The sequence below is a fragment of the Rutilus rutilus genome (assembly GCF_951802725.1).
Source record: "Rutilus rutilus genome assembly, chromosome: 9".
Lineage (NCBI taxonomy): Eukaryota > Metazoa > Chordata > Actinopteri > Cypriniformes > Leuciscidae > Rutilus > Rutilus rutilus.
In genome coordinates this window covers 11269856-11285882 of record NC_140223.1, presented here as the reverse complement: position 1 = coordinate 11285882, position 16027 = coordinate 11269856, and the positions used below count along the sequence as shown (strand labels likewise).

Here is a 16027-nt window from a genome sequence, read left to right as displayed (position 1 = left end):
TGCGCTAAATATCACTAAGAAAAGTAGGATAAGCCACTGTATATAACTCTCATAAATAATAAATTATCATTTTTAGAATCTATGCGCATCGCTGCATTTACATCCAGTGTTTTTTTAATGCAATATCCCAAAATGCGCATAAAAATAGGTGGATGACACTATTGTATGTATGATAAACAAGTATACAAACTCTTGAAAAAAAATGGAAATGTGGTGGAAATGATGCAACAACGGTCATAATGTAAAAATAAATAAATAAAAACTACTATAGGTTTTTTTAATACTGCATGTCACTCATCAATAGCTTTTCAAAGCTATTAAAACTAGTTAATGCTTTTTAATCATTTTTTAAGTCTTTAGCCACAGACACAAACACACAGCATGTTTATCCAACACGGCTGACCCATGTGTGACCCTGATCTCTGATCTGCATGAGCTTGTGCATGATCCACTCAGGATCACAAAGTGCCACCACATTTAGATCAAATGCAGTGGATAAATCAATCAGACTATCAAAGATCAGTGTTCCCGTTATAGTAAATCTGGCTTTAGACGATTAACAATTTCCAAAACAGATTACTGAACATTCATTCTGTTGAGATTCTTGGGACTTCTTATATAATATCCCCTGCAACGTATACACTCATTAATTAAATCTAGTATCTTATATGATGATATACTCATAAACATTCTGTAATATTAAAGATATAATAATATTATTAATTATTTTGTATAATTTTAAAGTATTAGTGGTTTGAGTAAAATGTGTCTAATTTGAGATTTTGATTTTAAAATTTTAATTTTAATCTTAGACCATACTAATGCAGTTAAAAAGTTTTAGCCTGATATGGAAAAGTGAGAAATAACACTTTGAGTTTTACATGTGCTGGAAACAGGTAAACATACTTTGTGTTGAAAACATTTCTCCAATACAATTTCAAGTAATCTTCTCAGGATTGTCTATTAATAAAAACAGGATTAAATAGAGGTAAGGTTGATTAATTGGACAGATGGTGTGGCCAAAGCATGCCACCCCTGCCAATCTGATTTAAGCAGTACTATGCTGATTAATGAAGTAAATCTCTTTAGATTTCAAATGATCTTTTTGCTGTTTACTGTTTATTGTTCTATGCCTATTTGTTAGTTCTATTTTACTAAATTTATATTTATATTTAATTGTGTATATATATATTCTCCACTGTTCGTTCTGTTCATCCTTTAGATGTATGCTGGCACTGACCCACTGATATTCTAACTATCACCACAAAAATGTACTTTATAAAAGCACAATCTAAACACTTTTTTGAAAGAGAGGTCCTTACACAATATTGTCCACACAGAGAATGAGAGGTTTATAAAAGTCCATTTAGGGTTTGATTCCCAGGGAAAGCAAGAACTGATAAGAATGTAAATGTTTACTTTGAAATGCATTGTAAGTTGCTCTGGATAAAAGCGTCTGCCAAATGCATTAATGTAAATGTAAATGAGTTTTACTTAGTGCTAAACTTATTTCAAAAGCATAATCTTATACCCATCGGAGGCCAAACATCAGAAGTACTGGGGAAGAAAATATCTAACTGAGGCGTTAAAACCTGGTGTATCATTTGTGTTAAACTTTAGATTGTTAAATAGATTAAAGCAAAAAGTGTGCTTATTTCTTATACTTGTATATTATTTAATAGTCCTACTTCTAAAAAGATTCAACCAGCTTTTATCAGCATGATACATACAGTGCGAATACACAATTAATTTGTCATGAGGTATTTAACAAATAAGGATGCCTTTAAATATAACAAAATCAGATATATTTTTATAACTAATTTTTTTTTAGTTTCTAAACCTAAAACCTTAGAACCTAGGTCTTTCTGTCCAGAACAGGAACATGCTGGACAAGGTGACTAAACTGGGCAGGAAAATTACTGGATCTGATGTTAAAAGCATCTCCAATCTCACAGATCAGTATACCCTCAATTTGGCTCTGAGAATACTGGATGATCCATCCCACCACTTTGCTCAGAGTTTTCCCCCCTCCCCACTGGACGTAGATTTCGAATGCCCCTAACAAAAACCAAACGTGCCATTACATAATTTGTGCCAAGGAGCATTCAGTTACAGAACAGATCAGACACAGGCAGGCATAGACATTTTTTAAATGTGTACTATTGATTATTTATTTAATTATTTATTGATTCATTTTAGTTATTGGACTGATGATTGCACGTCACCACCATTGCTGTGTTGTTGTTGTTTGTTTTGTTTTACTGTATCCTCTATGTTATCTGTGTTAATGGTCAATGTGGCTCCCTTGAGTGCAAAACAAATTCCCCTCGGGGCAATAAAGGATGGATTGATTGATTGATTGATTGATTGATTGATTGATTGATTGATTGATTGATTCATTCAAGAGTAATTTGGTTCTCATGTAACTGTAAGTCTTGCCTCGTTCTGCAGAACAATACACCAACATATAACCAGGCAGATATAATATGTCCAATATACCCTATTCCAGAGAATATATACTCTCAGAAAAAAAAGAAAAGGTTCTAAAATGTACCATTTAGGGACTAATATGTACTCTTTTGGTACCAATATGTACCTTTTAGGGACTAAAATGCACTCTTTAGGTACAAAAGTGTACCTTTTGAAAAGGTACTGCCACAGTGACAGCTTTTGTACCTTTTTTCTGAGAGTGTACAAGACTGCAGTTCATTAAAATGGTCACCAGGTGTAGACAAAATGCAACTTTTCAAAATCCATCACTATGTAAAATTAAAATCACTATTTTCCGAATTTTTGGGGGCTAAAGCTTGAGATATTGTGACATTTAACAAACTATATATTGAGGTTTTGCATTTCATTTGACACATATACACATCTATGCATTTGATTCTATATAGCACAATGCCTTTATTATAAAACCTTACAATATGGCATTGTTCAAGTTCAAGTTCAAGACCTTTATTTGTCCCAGAGGGGCGATTAGTTTTGCTGCAGTAGCAAAGAAGTTAACGTACTACGGAGCCCGGGAAGTCACCTGTGTGAGAAAAAAAAAAATCCGTGGCGACGGTTTTGCAATCCGTCCACTCAGTTTATAAACTATACTCACGAATTCTCAAATTATTCCCTCGGTTTAACAAATCGTGCCCACGGATTAATAAACCGTACCCACGAGTTTCTAATCTTGTTTATTTGTGATAATCTTAGCACTTTATTATTATTGTCTACTCTAACTAACCTGTATTATGACTGATATTTGACGAATTGCTTTGTTCCTTTTTTGTAAGTTTTGGACAAAAGCGTCTTCTAAATATGTAGCCTAAAATGTAATAATAATAATCATTATTATTATTATTTTTATTATTATCATCATTATTATTATTCGAGTTTATAACTATAAATGAGTTCACTTAAGACAGTAATATGTTTATCAAAAAATAATTTATGAATGCTTTATTTTTAAGCAAAAATTATGCAAAGAATGTAGGCCTATTTTATCCAAAACTGTAAAAGGTTAGGTTATGGCCTATACAAATAAAGCATTGATAAATTATTTTATGACAAACATATTACTGTATTATAAGTGAACTCAAATAATAATAATAATTATAATAATTATAATTATTATAATTATTACATTTTAGGCTACATATTTAGAAGACGCTTTTGTCCAAAACTTACAAAAAAATGAACAAAGCAATTCGTCAAATATCAGTCATAATACAGGTTAGAAAATAATAATAAAGTGCTAAGATTATCACAAATAAACAAAAGATTTTGATGCACGTCATTCATATTAAATCGTAGCCTATATTCCACCCATACCCGCCGCTACAATTGAGAATCACTTTAAGCATGCAGACGTAGCCTATGTCAATTTGATGTATTCCACTTCCCGTACTCAAGTAGAAGTAGTACAGATACTTGTGTTTGGCAAAATATTCTGGTAAAAGTAGAAGTACTGATTTAACTTCTTTACTCAAGTAAAAGTAACAAAGTAGCCTACAGGCTTGGAAATTTACTTAATACAAGTAAAAGTAGCCTTGCGAATGACAACCATTTTTATGCAAAGCTATCTGGACCACACAAATGTTACTAGAGTGCAAGCTGAGAAACTTAAGTGGATTTGGAAAAAAGGTTCTTTATATGTCATTGTCTACATTTTAAATGGATGTCTGCCAATAGGCCTAAAACATCACATAGCCGATATGATTATTGTGTCAGACTCTGACTCCATAAGATTGTGACTGAGTAGCAAGATATGAATTCAATTCTGTGAATATTCACAGATCACGTTTCTCTTTTTTTTTAATCTTCCCCTTAACATTTAAAGGAATCTACATGTATGTAATGATTTGCCGCGAATTAATGCTACCGAATCTGTCGAGTCGTCTTGTAGTGGTGCATCAAATGCAACGTATTCCCATCCAATTGACCTTTCGCATATGGGATTAATATCCTGCCATGATTCAAAACTGAAAATAAAGTTCTGAAAGGTTGAAACTAAGTGTTCGAAAACTCAAAATCTTACAAAAAAAGTTTTGCAAGATCGAAAAATAAGATTTGCAAGTTTGCAAAATGTAAAAAAATAAAAATATCTCTGCAAACATTGTTATTTTTGAGATTTCCTTCTTCAGAACTGCAAAAAAAAAAAATTACGTCTTTGTGCAAACAATTTTTCAGAGTTTCATATTTGTCAGTGTTCTCCCACTGTATTAGTTTGTTTTCCAGGTTTGAAACCTTGTAAATTGTGATCTGAAAACTGGTGTGCGAATGTGTGAAAAAAAGTTTTGAAACTCTGAAAACAGAGTTTTGCAGGCTTGCAAAGTGGTAAAAAAAAAAAAATTATTCTGCAAACATAATTTTGTTTTTGAGTTTTCCTTCTTCAGAAGTGCAACACTCTTTTTTATGGTGTTGTGCAATCATTTTTTCAGAGTTTCGAATTTGTCAGTGTTCTCCCAGTGTATTAGTTTGTTTTCCAGATTTGAAACCTTGTAAATGGTGATCTGAAAACTGGTGTGCGAATAGCTGAAAAAAAGTTTTGAAACTCTGAAAACTGAGGTTCGAAAGGGTGAAACTTATTACATTACATTAGCACTCCTATTGCAGACTCTTTTTTCAGAGCTGAGCAGAGCAGAGAACACCCACTTTGCGGAGATACGCCCACACAGTTGCGAGCTTGCGACTCACGTGATTTGTGGCAGCGTTATCACGCAGCTCTGCTCTGAAACTTAGGCTGAGCGAAAATGAAGCTTCGCAACCTTGCAACTTAAAAAAAGCCTGGAGGGAGGGCCTTCTGCTCTTGGCCAATGCTTTGCTGTCTGCTGACGTACAGTCCAATCACAAGTCGTATTTACTGGAAAGGTGGGATTGACCGACTGCTCCGCCAATGACGAAAGAGCACAGGATACACAAACAGGATGCACAGCTTTTTAAAAAGTTTATTTTATAAATTATCTTTAAAATGGAATATTCTGAAAATGTGACATTTTTGCTGATTCACATTGGTATCAAAATAGGTAAAACACATTTCAAAGTTACATACACCATTATGTTTTTGTAAAGATCACATTAGTTAACTGTAGGCCTATTTTCATGTTGTTTTTCTCTATCAGATTATAACAGATTATTATTTGATAACACCATTCAAAAGAATATTCAACATGAATGCCCCATTATGTTTTATGATTATTTTTTGTTTTTTAACTCCAATTGTATTCATACAACTCCAATTTTATTGGCTTTTTTTATTGGCCAGCAGCAGTCATTAAACAAACATAAGATACACATAATATACACAAAATATTTTTGTTAATTTTTGCCTCATGCATTCATGTTGAATATTTGATACCAAAGCAATGTTTTTTTTTTTTTTTTTTTTATGCTTGTTTTGCATATTAAACTTTTTATAAATGCCACCTCTGATGCAGTTTTCTCTGCAGTGGGAAAAACGTTTTTGTTTATTCTAGTCAATTTGATTGGTAAAAGCAATATAGTGACTTAAAATGTATAGAATTTGACTTGAAAGATGACAGTTAGGGGGAAATTGCCTTTATAAAAAAAAAAAAAAATGCAATGCGAATCAATTTAAGATTATTGGTTCAGAATAAATTATTTTTACAACACAAAATTGAACAGTTTACTTAAGTTAGTTATTGCACCAATACAGTACTTGAGATTTTATTATAATATTAGGCCAATGTACATGACTGAGTCGCTCGCTGCGTGAGGAGAATGAGTCGCTCGCTGTGTGAGGAGAGTGAGTCGCCATCTGAGGAGAGTGAGTCGCCAGCTGATGAAAGTGAGTCGCTCGCTATGTGAGAAGAGTGAGTCGCCATCTGAGGAGAGTGAGTCGCCAGCTGATGAAAGTGAGTCGCTCGCTGTGTGAGGAGAGTGAGTCGCCATCTGAGGAGAGTGAGTCGCCAGCTGATGAAAGTGAGTCGCTCGCTATGTGAGAAGAGTGAGTCGCCATCAGAGGAGAGTGAGTCGCCAGCTGATGAAAGTGAGTTGCTCGCTGTGTGAGAGTGAGTCGCCAGCTTAGGAAAGTGAGTCGCTCGCTGTGTGAGGAGAGCGAGTATGATAATTTCGAGAGTGAGAATTTAGTCAATGGCGGAGCTGTCGGTCAATCCCACCTTTCCAGTAAATACGACTTGTGATTGGACTGTAGCCTACGTCAGCAGACAGCAAAGCATTGGCCAAGAGCAGAAGGCCCTCCCTCCAGGCTTTTTTTTAAGTTGCGAAGTTGCGAAGCTTCATTTTCGCTCAGTCTGAGTTTCAGAGTTTCAGAGCAGAGCTGCGTGACAACGGTGCCACAAATCACGTGAGTCGCAAGCTCGCAACTGTGTGTGCGTATCTCCGCAAAGTGGGTGTTGTAAACTCAGCTCTGAAAAAATAGTCTGCAATGGGAGTGCAAATGCAATGTAATGTAGTAAGTTTCGCCCTTTCGAACCTCAGTTTTCAGAGTTTCAAAACTTTTTTTCACCTATTCGCACACCAGTTTTCAGATCACCATTTACAAGGTTTCAAATCTGGAAAGTAAACTAATACACTGGGAGAACACTGACAAATTCGAAACTCTGAAAAAATGATTGCACAACACCGTAAAAAAGAGGGTTGCACTTCTGAAGGAGGAAAACTCAAAAACAAAATTATGTTTGCAGAGATTTTTTTTTTTTTTACCACTTTGCAAGCCTGCAAAACTCTGTTTTCAGAGTTTCAAAACTTTTTTTCACACATTCGCACACCAGTTTTCAGATCACCATTTACAAGGTTTCAAACCTGGAAAACAAACTAATACAGTGGGAGAACACTGACAAATTTGAAACTCTGGAAAATTGTTTCCGCAACATCGTAAAAAAAAAGTTGCAGTTCTGAAGAAGGAAATCTCAAAAATAACAATGTTTGCAGAGATATTTTTATTTTTTTTACATTTTGCAAACTTGCACATCTTATTTTTCGATCTTGCAAAACTTTTTTTTGTTAGATTTTGAGTTTTCGAACACTTAGTTTCACCCTTTCAGAACTTTATTTTCAGTTTTGAATCATGGCAGGATATTAATCCCATATTCGCAAAGACCCGCACCCTTTAGTTACCGTTGCTATGTTCGACAAGCGATGCCGTTCTCTCGCCACACCATGTTCTCACGCAGTGAAAAATACATCGCGGAGCAGAGAGGACACTGACAACGCACTGACAGACAGGACAGACCAGGTTATTTTTTATATGAAACAAAGTCTCACCTTTCAAATTTAGTCATTTTTTAAAGAAATTGAAACAATAAATACCGTTTTGTGTCTCTTTGAAGTGTCTGACAGATCGATCAGTTAAAGCTGCTCGTGAACCGATCATCTCTTCCTTCTAGTTAATTTATAGCATCAAATAAACATGAATGAACATAAGAAGGAGTTTTAGCCGCGGAAAGACATCGGTACACTTCGTTTTTCAAGTTTAAATCCTCCAATGTTAATCTACTTTCTCTCCTGACTGCTTTGTCGGACAAAATGGCGGATGGCGGATTATGATTGGTCAGATGGCCTGTCAATCAAAATCCCTGCAAAGGGTTGATGACACGAAAAATAATAACAGTAACTCCACTGAAATTATTTGAAACTAAAGTAAGGAGCCAATTTTGTAAAATGTAAGGAGTAGAAAATACTGATATTCCGAAATTGTAAGGAGTAAAAGTAAATTGTCGGAACAAAAATAAATAGTAAAGTAAAGTAAAAATATCTGAAAAATCTACTTGAGTACAGTAACTAAGTATTTGTACTTCATTACTTCCCATCTCTGGTCAGATGTTAGTAAAAGATCTGATTTTTTGTGCCAGTGTAAACGCAGCCATCAGCCCAGATCCGGCCCACATCTGGTACACGTAGATTCCACATGACCCAGATGTGGGCTGGATCTGGGCCAATGTTGCTGTCTGGGCTCAAATTGTGACCACTTCATGAGTATCCTGGGGGCTCATGGTGGGATCACTTCGAGATCAAATTGTTGACAGGGAAATGTCTCAGGCCTGGTCCTCTCTCGTCCGTCACTGTCGTCACTCCTCCTTTTATCCTTCTGGAGCTCCTCCGTGAGGCTCGAGACCGGAGCTCATTAGCACTTGAGCGACTGGCCTTGCTCCATTCCCTTGGCTCTTGGCCCCACCCTGCTTGCCACAATTATCTTACAGTTAATTATATTATGAATACAGTCAAGTTAGAGCTGTTTGGGTTGTTAATTTGGGTTGTTTTATGGTGCGTGATTTTAAACACCTTTTACCTAATTTTAATTATTCTCAGGTTAGGTAAAGTAAGTCAAATCTGTCCTAAATAATAAGCATTTGAATTTCCATACTTACAATATTTAGATCATAGAAGACTTCTCCATGGTCAGTTCAGCTCAATCTTTTGTAAAACAGAGACTTATGGCAGGTGAGCTTCTTAATTTCAATTATATATATTTTTTATTAAATACAGATTAACTAGTTTACATAAAAGGTACTAAAAATAAAAGTAAATCAAAACCAAATAATTTACAAGCTTTTAACTTCATGAGGCACAATGGCAAGGCATCTAACACCGGAGAAGCCGTCCTTGGTGAATCAGCGTCTGACTGGACATGTCATTCCAATCCTTTTAAAGTCCCTCAACTTTTTGACATCTTCAGAAATCCCCTCCTGGAAACTCCCTAAAACTTGTTCATTGGTAATCCCCTCCTGGAAACCCCCTAGGACTTGGTCATTAAAGCCTTTGCCTCTTCGTCCTCCTTCTTCTGGATCTTCTGGATCTCGTCTGCAAAACATGTAATGCTTGCATTTTTCTTCTTTCTTTGGCAAAGCTCTTTCTAATACATTTTCAATTTCTCTCTACTCTGCCATATGCTTAATAAATGCTTACAACATTCAGTGTGGTATGTTTTTCTTTATAAACCATTTTCTCAATAAATGATTTTACAACAACAATTGCAGTGTTTTTCATCATAAACCATTTTCTTAATATATGGTTACAATGATTATTACAAGTGTCTTACATTATATAACACTTTCTTAATAAAATGTTTAACAACAACTTCTGGTGTCTTTCTTTATAAAACCACTTTCTTAATACACTTACAATTGTGGTTTACTACGACACATCAGTACTTCATATACCAAAAGGCATAATTATAATAGAATAATTGCATATTCCATAACATTTTTTTTTTTAGCTCACTACATGTGTTGAATGTGCAAGACACAGTCATGGTTTGGGTCTGAGGAGAGTTTGAGGCAGGAAGTCTATATAAAGGCCAATGCCAAAGGAAATCACTTCCTATTTAGCACTATAAAAATTCAACTACTAAAAGCAGTCATCATTCTAAGAACCACAGCTCATCTGTCAAGACGTACTGCAAGACACAGGAACAAATAATGGAATTAGAGGACTACTATGAAAATGCTAAACGCAGAAATGTTAAAGACACAACTGGACCTCAAAGACACAGCCAGAATGAAGGAAGATCCCGAAATCACAGTAAGCATAGTGTTTTATTTGAAGCAGATTTGGCATCAAGGTGTCAGAAAATGATAACTGTTAGATTTCTGTCTCTGTTTTCTAAGACCAATATGTTACCCTGGATCACAAAACCACAAGTCGCACGGGTATATTTGTGGCAAAAGCCAACAATACATTGTATGGGTCAAAATTATCCATTTTTCTTTTATGTCAAAAATCATTACGATATTAAGTAAAGATCATGTTCCATGAAGATATTTTGTAAATTTCCTACCGTAAATATATAAAACATTTATTTTTGTGTGTGAATGCAGCACAATCGCGAACATAAATGGACAAGTTTAAAGGCGATTTTCTCAATGTTTGGATTGTTTTCACCCTCAGATTCCAGATTTTCAAATAGTTGTATTTCGGCCAAATATTGTCCTATACTAAAAAAACATACATCAATGGAAAGCTTATTTATTCTCCTTTCAGATAAGTATAAATCTCAATTTAAAAAATTTGACCCATGTGACTGGTTTTGTGGTCCAGGGTCACATATGTCAATATTTCTGCTTTTATATGAAATGTATAAACAGTAGGGGTGTCCCCAACTGAGGATTTTGTTGAAACAGAATCGTCAAGTCTTGCCTATAGTCGACTAATAGTCGAATGTTGTGTGTGCACAGCAAAAACTCCATATGGTGATCAGTGTTTGCTTTAGTTGGGCTCATGCCACTTTCATTTATAACTTTATTTATTTATTTATTTATTTATTTGGCTGTTGTAACTGAGTGCATGCCAGATGATCAAAAAGAAAAGATTATCAGGTGGTGTTGGTTATGTTTTGACATACTTATTTGGCCTGAAATTAAATAATTATTTTAGAGCCTAATATCTGAGTTATATTTACTTTATTGATTACAGCAGCACTGTGTTTGTAAAGCATAAGATTATCAACATTTTCAATGTAATCTAAAGGATTTCTTATTAAAAATAATCAACAATTAGCCTAATTTACAGAATTAAATTAAAACAGAATATACCTTTCTAATAAATAAAAAGCAAAAAGAAATAAGTCAGAATCAAGTCACAAGATGAAGAACAAATGTGTGGAAAGTCAAATGTTTAAGACGTCAACCCAATTTTAATTTTAAATTGAAATTTGACACACGTGCGCGCCGCACTCTGATGTAAACAATCTCCACATGTATAAGCATGCGGCCGGTGCGCACTTCTAGTCTAATGTAAACAACAGTCCTCACATGGAGAAGCAGCATGGTGGAAGGAGGAACGCCGCCGCCTACGGTCTATGGCCGCCGCCGATCTATCCCGCTTCTAAAAGCAGAGCTGCCAACTCGACGCATTCAGCGCGAGACTCTTCACACGCTCACGCCACACATCCGTTTTCTCACGCAGAGAAAAATCGCAGAGCAAAGAGGACACGAAGACCGTCAAACAAGACAGAGCAGGTTACTACTCTTGATATGAAACAGGAGAACAATTGTGTCACAGAACGTTACATTTAAACCATTTAATGACCAGCAGCATGTTAGATGACTAAAACAAATAGATAAAGAGGAGTATTTTGCTGAATATGTGCACTGCACTTTTTTACATATTTATTATATTTTTACTTGTGTCATTACATAATTGTTATTATAATGAAAACCACATTATATTTGATTTAATTAGTTATTTGTAACCTTTAATAATACCAGCTGATAGGGCTCTCTATGGTTACATAGCATTATGTGAGATATTTTTTTTCATGAGAAAAAAATAACATGTGGGCTATCTACTGTAGCCTTCCTTATATTTATCCAAAATTAGTCAATATTGAATCAGGATTTAAATCAAATCCCAAGTATTGAATTGAAATCGTTAAATTTGTGTTAAGCAATATAAACAGTAGCCTATACCAGTCATTGTACCATGTAATCATTGTAACATGTTGTCACTAAACTTAATAAAATTCAGTTTAATTACCAAATGTTTTGACAATCACAATTACACCTTGTGATGCAAGTTTTATTTAATTTTTTACACCCCCCCCCCTCCAAACTTTAGATGTTCTTATCCCAGACATTTTTAAATATTTAAATCCCTGCAACCAAGACGTTCCTCTGCCGGTCACAGATCGAAAGTGAAACTTAAATCTGTCAGGGTGTTTGGATTTATTCACGCACGTTAAAAATATTTATTAAAAGCTTTTTTCTTTGCCCATTTTTATTAACAGAATTATCATAATAGGCTGTATATTGACGTATTGACAGAAAACCGGCAGTTCAATGTGAAATCAGACATTGAGCACCCTCAAGTGACATGACTATTCGGGGTCACCCCTAATAAACAGAATTCATTTTTTGTTTTATTTTGTCATTATATGTTCTTGTTTGCATATTTTACAGTAGTAATTCCAGATGTTCGCTATAAAACAACATACTTTTTAATAGCTCCATAAATTACTTACAAAGTTTGACTTTAAAAGAATATTTCGGACAATATGGAGTGTATTCATTAATATTTGTGTTTTGTTCCTGTTTGTCATGAGGAATTCGGTGTCTGGTGTTGATCATAGTGTGTCTCGGGATCCTTTGTCTTCTTCTGATTGCTGGCATGATACTGCAGTTCTTTTGGGCCACTTCTAAACAAGGTTTTTTTCCCCCCATTTTTTATGTATACACAGCAAAAAATGTGTTAACCCTAACCCTAACTGTTAAACCACGCAGATGGGCTTATCAGTTTCAAGAGTGTTAAAATATGAGTGTTAAACGAACACTGAAGCAGATAATTAAGTGATTAATTTAGTGATGATTGAGCATAATTGAAGATCCTCGCGGAGGTGGAGCTCTCGGCATCTCGAAAACGCCAGGCTAATATTGATCTACGTTTTAGTTCTCCTTTTGTCCCAAAGTCTGCTTGCCATGATCCATAATGTTTGACTTGATCTTGATCAATCTTGATCAACTTGATCTAGCTGATCTTGATCTAACTTCGACTTGATGAGATGTCGCTCTTGCATGTACTTTATTAGACAGGTGAGTAAATGTACAGAAAACTAATCAATAGTTATATAATCAATCAATAGTAATATAGCTCAACATGATGAATTGTTAGAATATGATCAGTATGTTACTCTAATGTTAATCTAGCTTACTGCTAGTCTCATACAGCCAACAAACTAACACATAGAATAACATTATAATTTTGAACAAACTCAAATGCAGTTTAGTGTGATAGTGTAGCGTTAGACCAAGTGAAACAGTGCTGCGTTACCTCACAAGTTTCATTCATCTAATAAACTGACCTGTGTGAGTAGCAGGCCTAATTCAGCACTTGCGGGTAGTTCGGTAGAATGAAATCTCCTTTTTCCTTTATATCCGCGGGACTCGCATGTGGCGCTGATATCTCTGTCTCTTATTAGCAATCGTGACCTGCTTCGTACCACAGTCATGTTAAAAAACATCAATGTATTCACTCATACATAAACATTATTAGATCCATCAGCATGACAGCAAGTTTCATAATTCCGCTTATGCGTCATCAACCTACGCCTTTGTTATTGTAAGAGGTTAGCGACCCCTAGCGACGAAAAACAATACATATTGTAGCTTTAACAAGCAGAATCACCAAAGGAGAAAATTAAGTCTCCATTATGGTGATCAGTGTTTGCTTTAGTTGAGCTTGTTTTGTTTGGTGCGCCCCAGGGATCCATTTTGGGACCTTTATTCTTTTCCCTTTATATGCTTCCCTTGGCATAACATTTCATATCACTTTTATGCAGACGATTCTCATTTTTACCTTCCAGTAAGGCTTGACAGCACTGTTTTATTCAATGTGCTATTGAAATGTGTAAATAATATCAAGAGGTGAATCACAAATAATTTTCTTCAGCTAAATGAGGATAAAACATAGTTTTTAATTCTAGGTTGTCCTGCAAATTCCTCCCCTGCTCTGGAAGCCCAGTTAGGTCCTCTCTCACCAAATGTACGCAAACAAATCAAAAACCTTGAAGTAATATTTGACTCATTTTTTGATAAGAAAATTAGTTCTGTTATTAGAGGTACCTTTTTCATTTAAGATCTATTGCAAAGTTGAAGAATCTTCTTTCAAGAAAAGATTTAGAAGTTGTAATTCATGCACTTGTAACATTACAATTTGATTATTGCAACTCTCTTTATTCTGGTCTCCCTCAATCTTCATTATCACAATTGCAAGTTGTTCAAAATGCGGCCGCAAGACTTTTGTCTGGGTCTAAAAAGAGAGACAATATCCCCCCTATTTTAGCATCCCTTATGTTTATATATAAGGCATTGTCTGGCCGTGCACCAAGGTACATGAGCGCTCTTCTTGTGCCATAGTGTCCTGCTATAGGGCACTTAGATCTTCTAATCACCTGCTCTTAACTGTGACACAGTGTCGCTACAAATCAAAGGGTGATCGGGCCTTTTCCGTGGCTGGGCACAAGCTTTGGAATGCTCTCCCATGTGAGGTCTGTCCCTTCATTGGACATTTTTAAATCTATTCTTAAATCATATTTTTATTTTTTTAGCTTTTGGAAACTTGTAATTGTTGTGTAGACTGGCTTGTACTTTGTACAGCACTTTTGATTAATCTATATTGTGTTTAAATGTGCTTTAAAAATAAATGTTGTTGTTTTAACTCAGTGATTTGGCTCTATATGAGTTTGGTGATTCAGGTCAAATAATGAATATGTCAAAACACAACCAACAACATCAGATCAACTTTTCTCTTTTTTCATCTGTCTGTTACAACTCAGTTACAGCAGCCAAGCTCATCCTAACTCGTCCCAAAATCTAATGTTAATAAGCCCAACTAAATCAAACAGTGATCACAATAATGGTGACTTAAATAGTGACTTTCTCCTTTGGTGATTCTGCTTGTTATCATCAGGTGTCTTCAATAATGGTCTGTCATCACTCAATTAATCACTTAATTATCTCATTAACTTTAACGCTGCTTCAGTGTTCATTTAACACTCATATTTTAACATTTGAACACATTTGAGTGTGGAGCCAAATAATGCTCCCAGGAGAGTTTATTTAACACTGGTGTTTTCGCTGTGTACAGTTTTAAATAGTTTGTGTTTATTTAAGCATATCAGTGGGGTCCAGATGGCTTGTTCATATCCAATGATTGGAAAACCTGGTCTGAGAGTAGGCAGTACTGCAGGGATCGAGGAGCTGATCTGGCCATTATCAACACTGAAGAGAAGCAGGTGAGTTTGTGTGAGTGTCTGTTAATCAATGAGAGGAATCACACTTATTCCTGTTTTTATTCACACAGAGGCACATAACTTCTTTAGTCAGGGAGAAAGTGTGGATTGGTTTGTCTGACTTTGAGACTGAGGGGATCATGAAATGGGTGGATAATTCACCACTGAAGTACGGGTGAGTGATCAAACATTCACATAAAACCACTGTGGATTTATTTGTTTGTATTTGTTTTGTTTATTCTTATTTTAAAAATTAAAACCATCAGATTGATTGAACATTTGGAGTTCTGAATAATTGAAAATCTGACACATTTTATTCAGGTTTTGGTTAAAAGGTCAGCCAGATAGCTATGCTGGAGATGAGGACTGCATCATACTTGATCCTGTAGGAGACAGTGTGCACAACTGGCATGATTACCCATGCTCAGAAAAGATAAAATGTATTTGTGAGAAATAGGTTTCATCCATTCCTGTCATGCTTTTACTTGAATTATCTTGTGGAATCAGTCTTATTTTGACATTTTCACATAATTCATTATTAAGATTCCTGTCTTTTAAAACTTTCATGTGAAATTCTGCGCTTTACATCTGATGTGTTCATAACTTTCTCAACCACAAGAAGATATTAACATAACCTTCTTCTAGGTGTTATAATGTGTCTGATTTGCTGGCCTGAAGTGTTGATGTAAAAAATCACAGTAAAGTACATAAGTATAAAGTTTTCCTGGATTGCTCTGATTCACCCTATTATTCTGATATTGAGTGACTGCGAAACTGCTTCTGAACTGCTTCTGTTTTAATAAAATGGTCAGTTGACATTATTATCTCAGC

General features: G+C 35.2%; 1 protein-coding gene across 2 annotated transcripts; it reads left to right on the top strand.

Annotated features, from left to right (window-relative positions):
* The first annotated feature begins 9722 nt into the window (after positions 1-9722).
* On the top strand, positions 9723-16027 carry LOC311297518 (C-type lectin domain family 4 member E-like). Of its 2 annotated transcripts, XM_084419848.1 has the most exons (5): positions 9723-9993; positions 12512-12613; positions 15078-15199; positions 15268-15371; positions 15518-16027. In XM_084419848.1, exons 1-5 carry the CDS (start codon positions 9891-9893, stop codon positions 15651-15653), a joined length of 567 nt encoding a protein of 188 aa, XP_084275974.1. In that variant the 5' UTR covers positions 9723-9890; the 3' UTR covers positions 15654-16027. The 2 variants fall into 2 exon arrangements, with proteins under 2 accessions (XP_084275974.1, XP_084275975.1); XM_084419849.1 differs by lacking the exon at positions 12512-12613 and having other exon boundaries at positions 9827-9993; positions 15518-16024.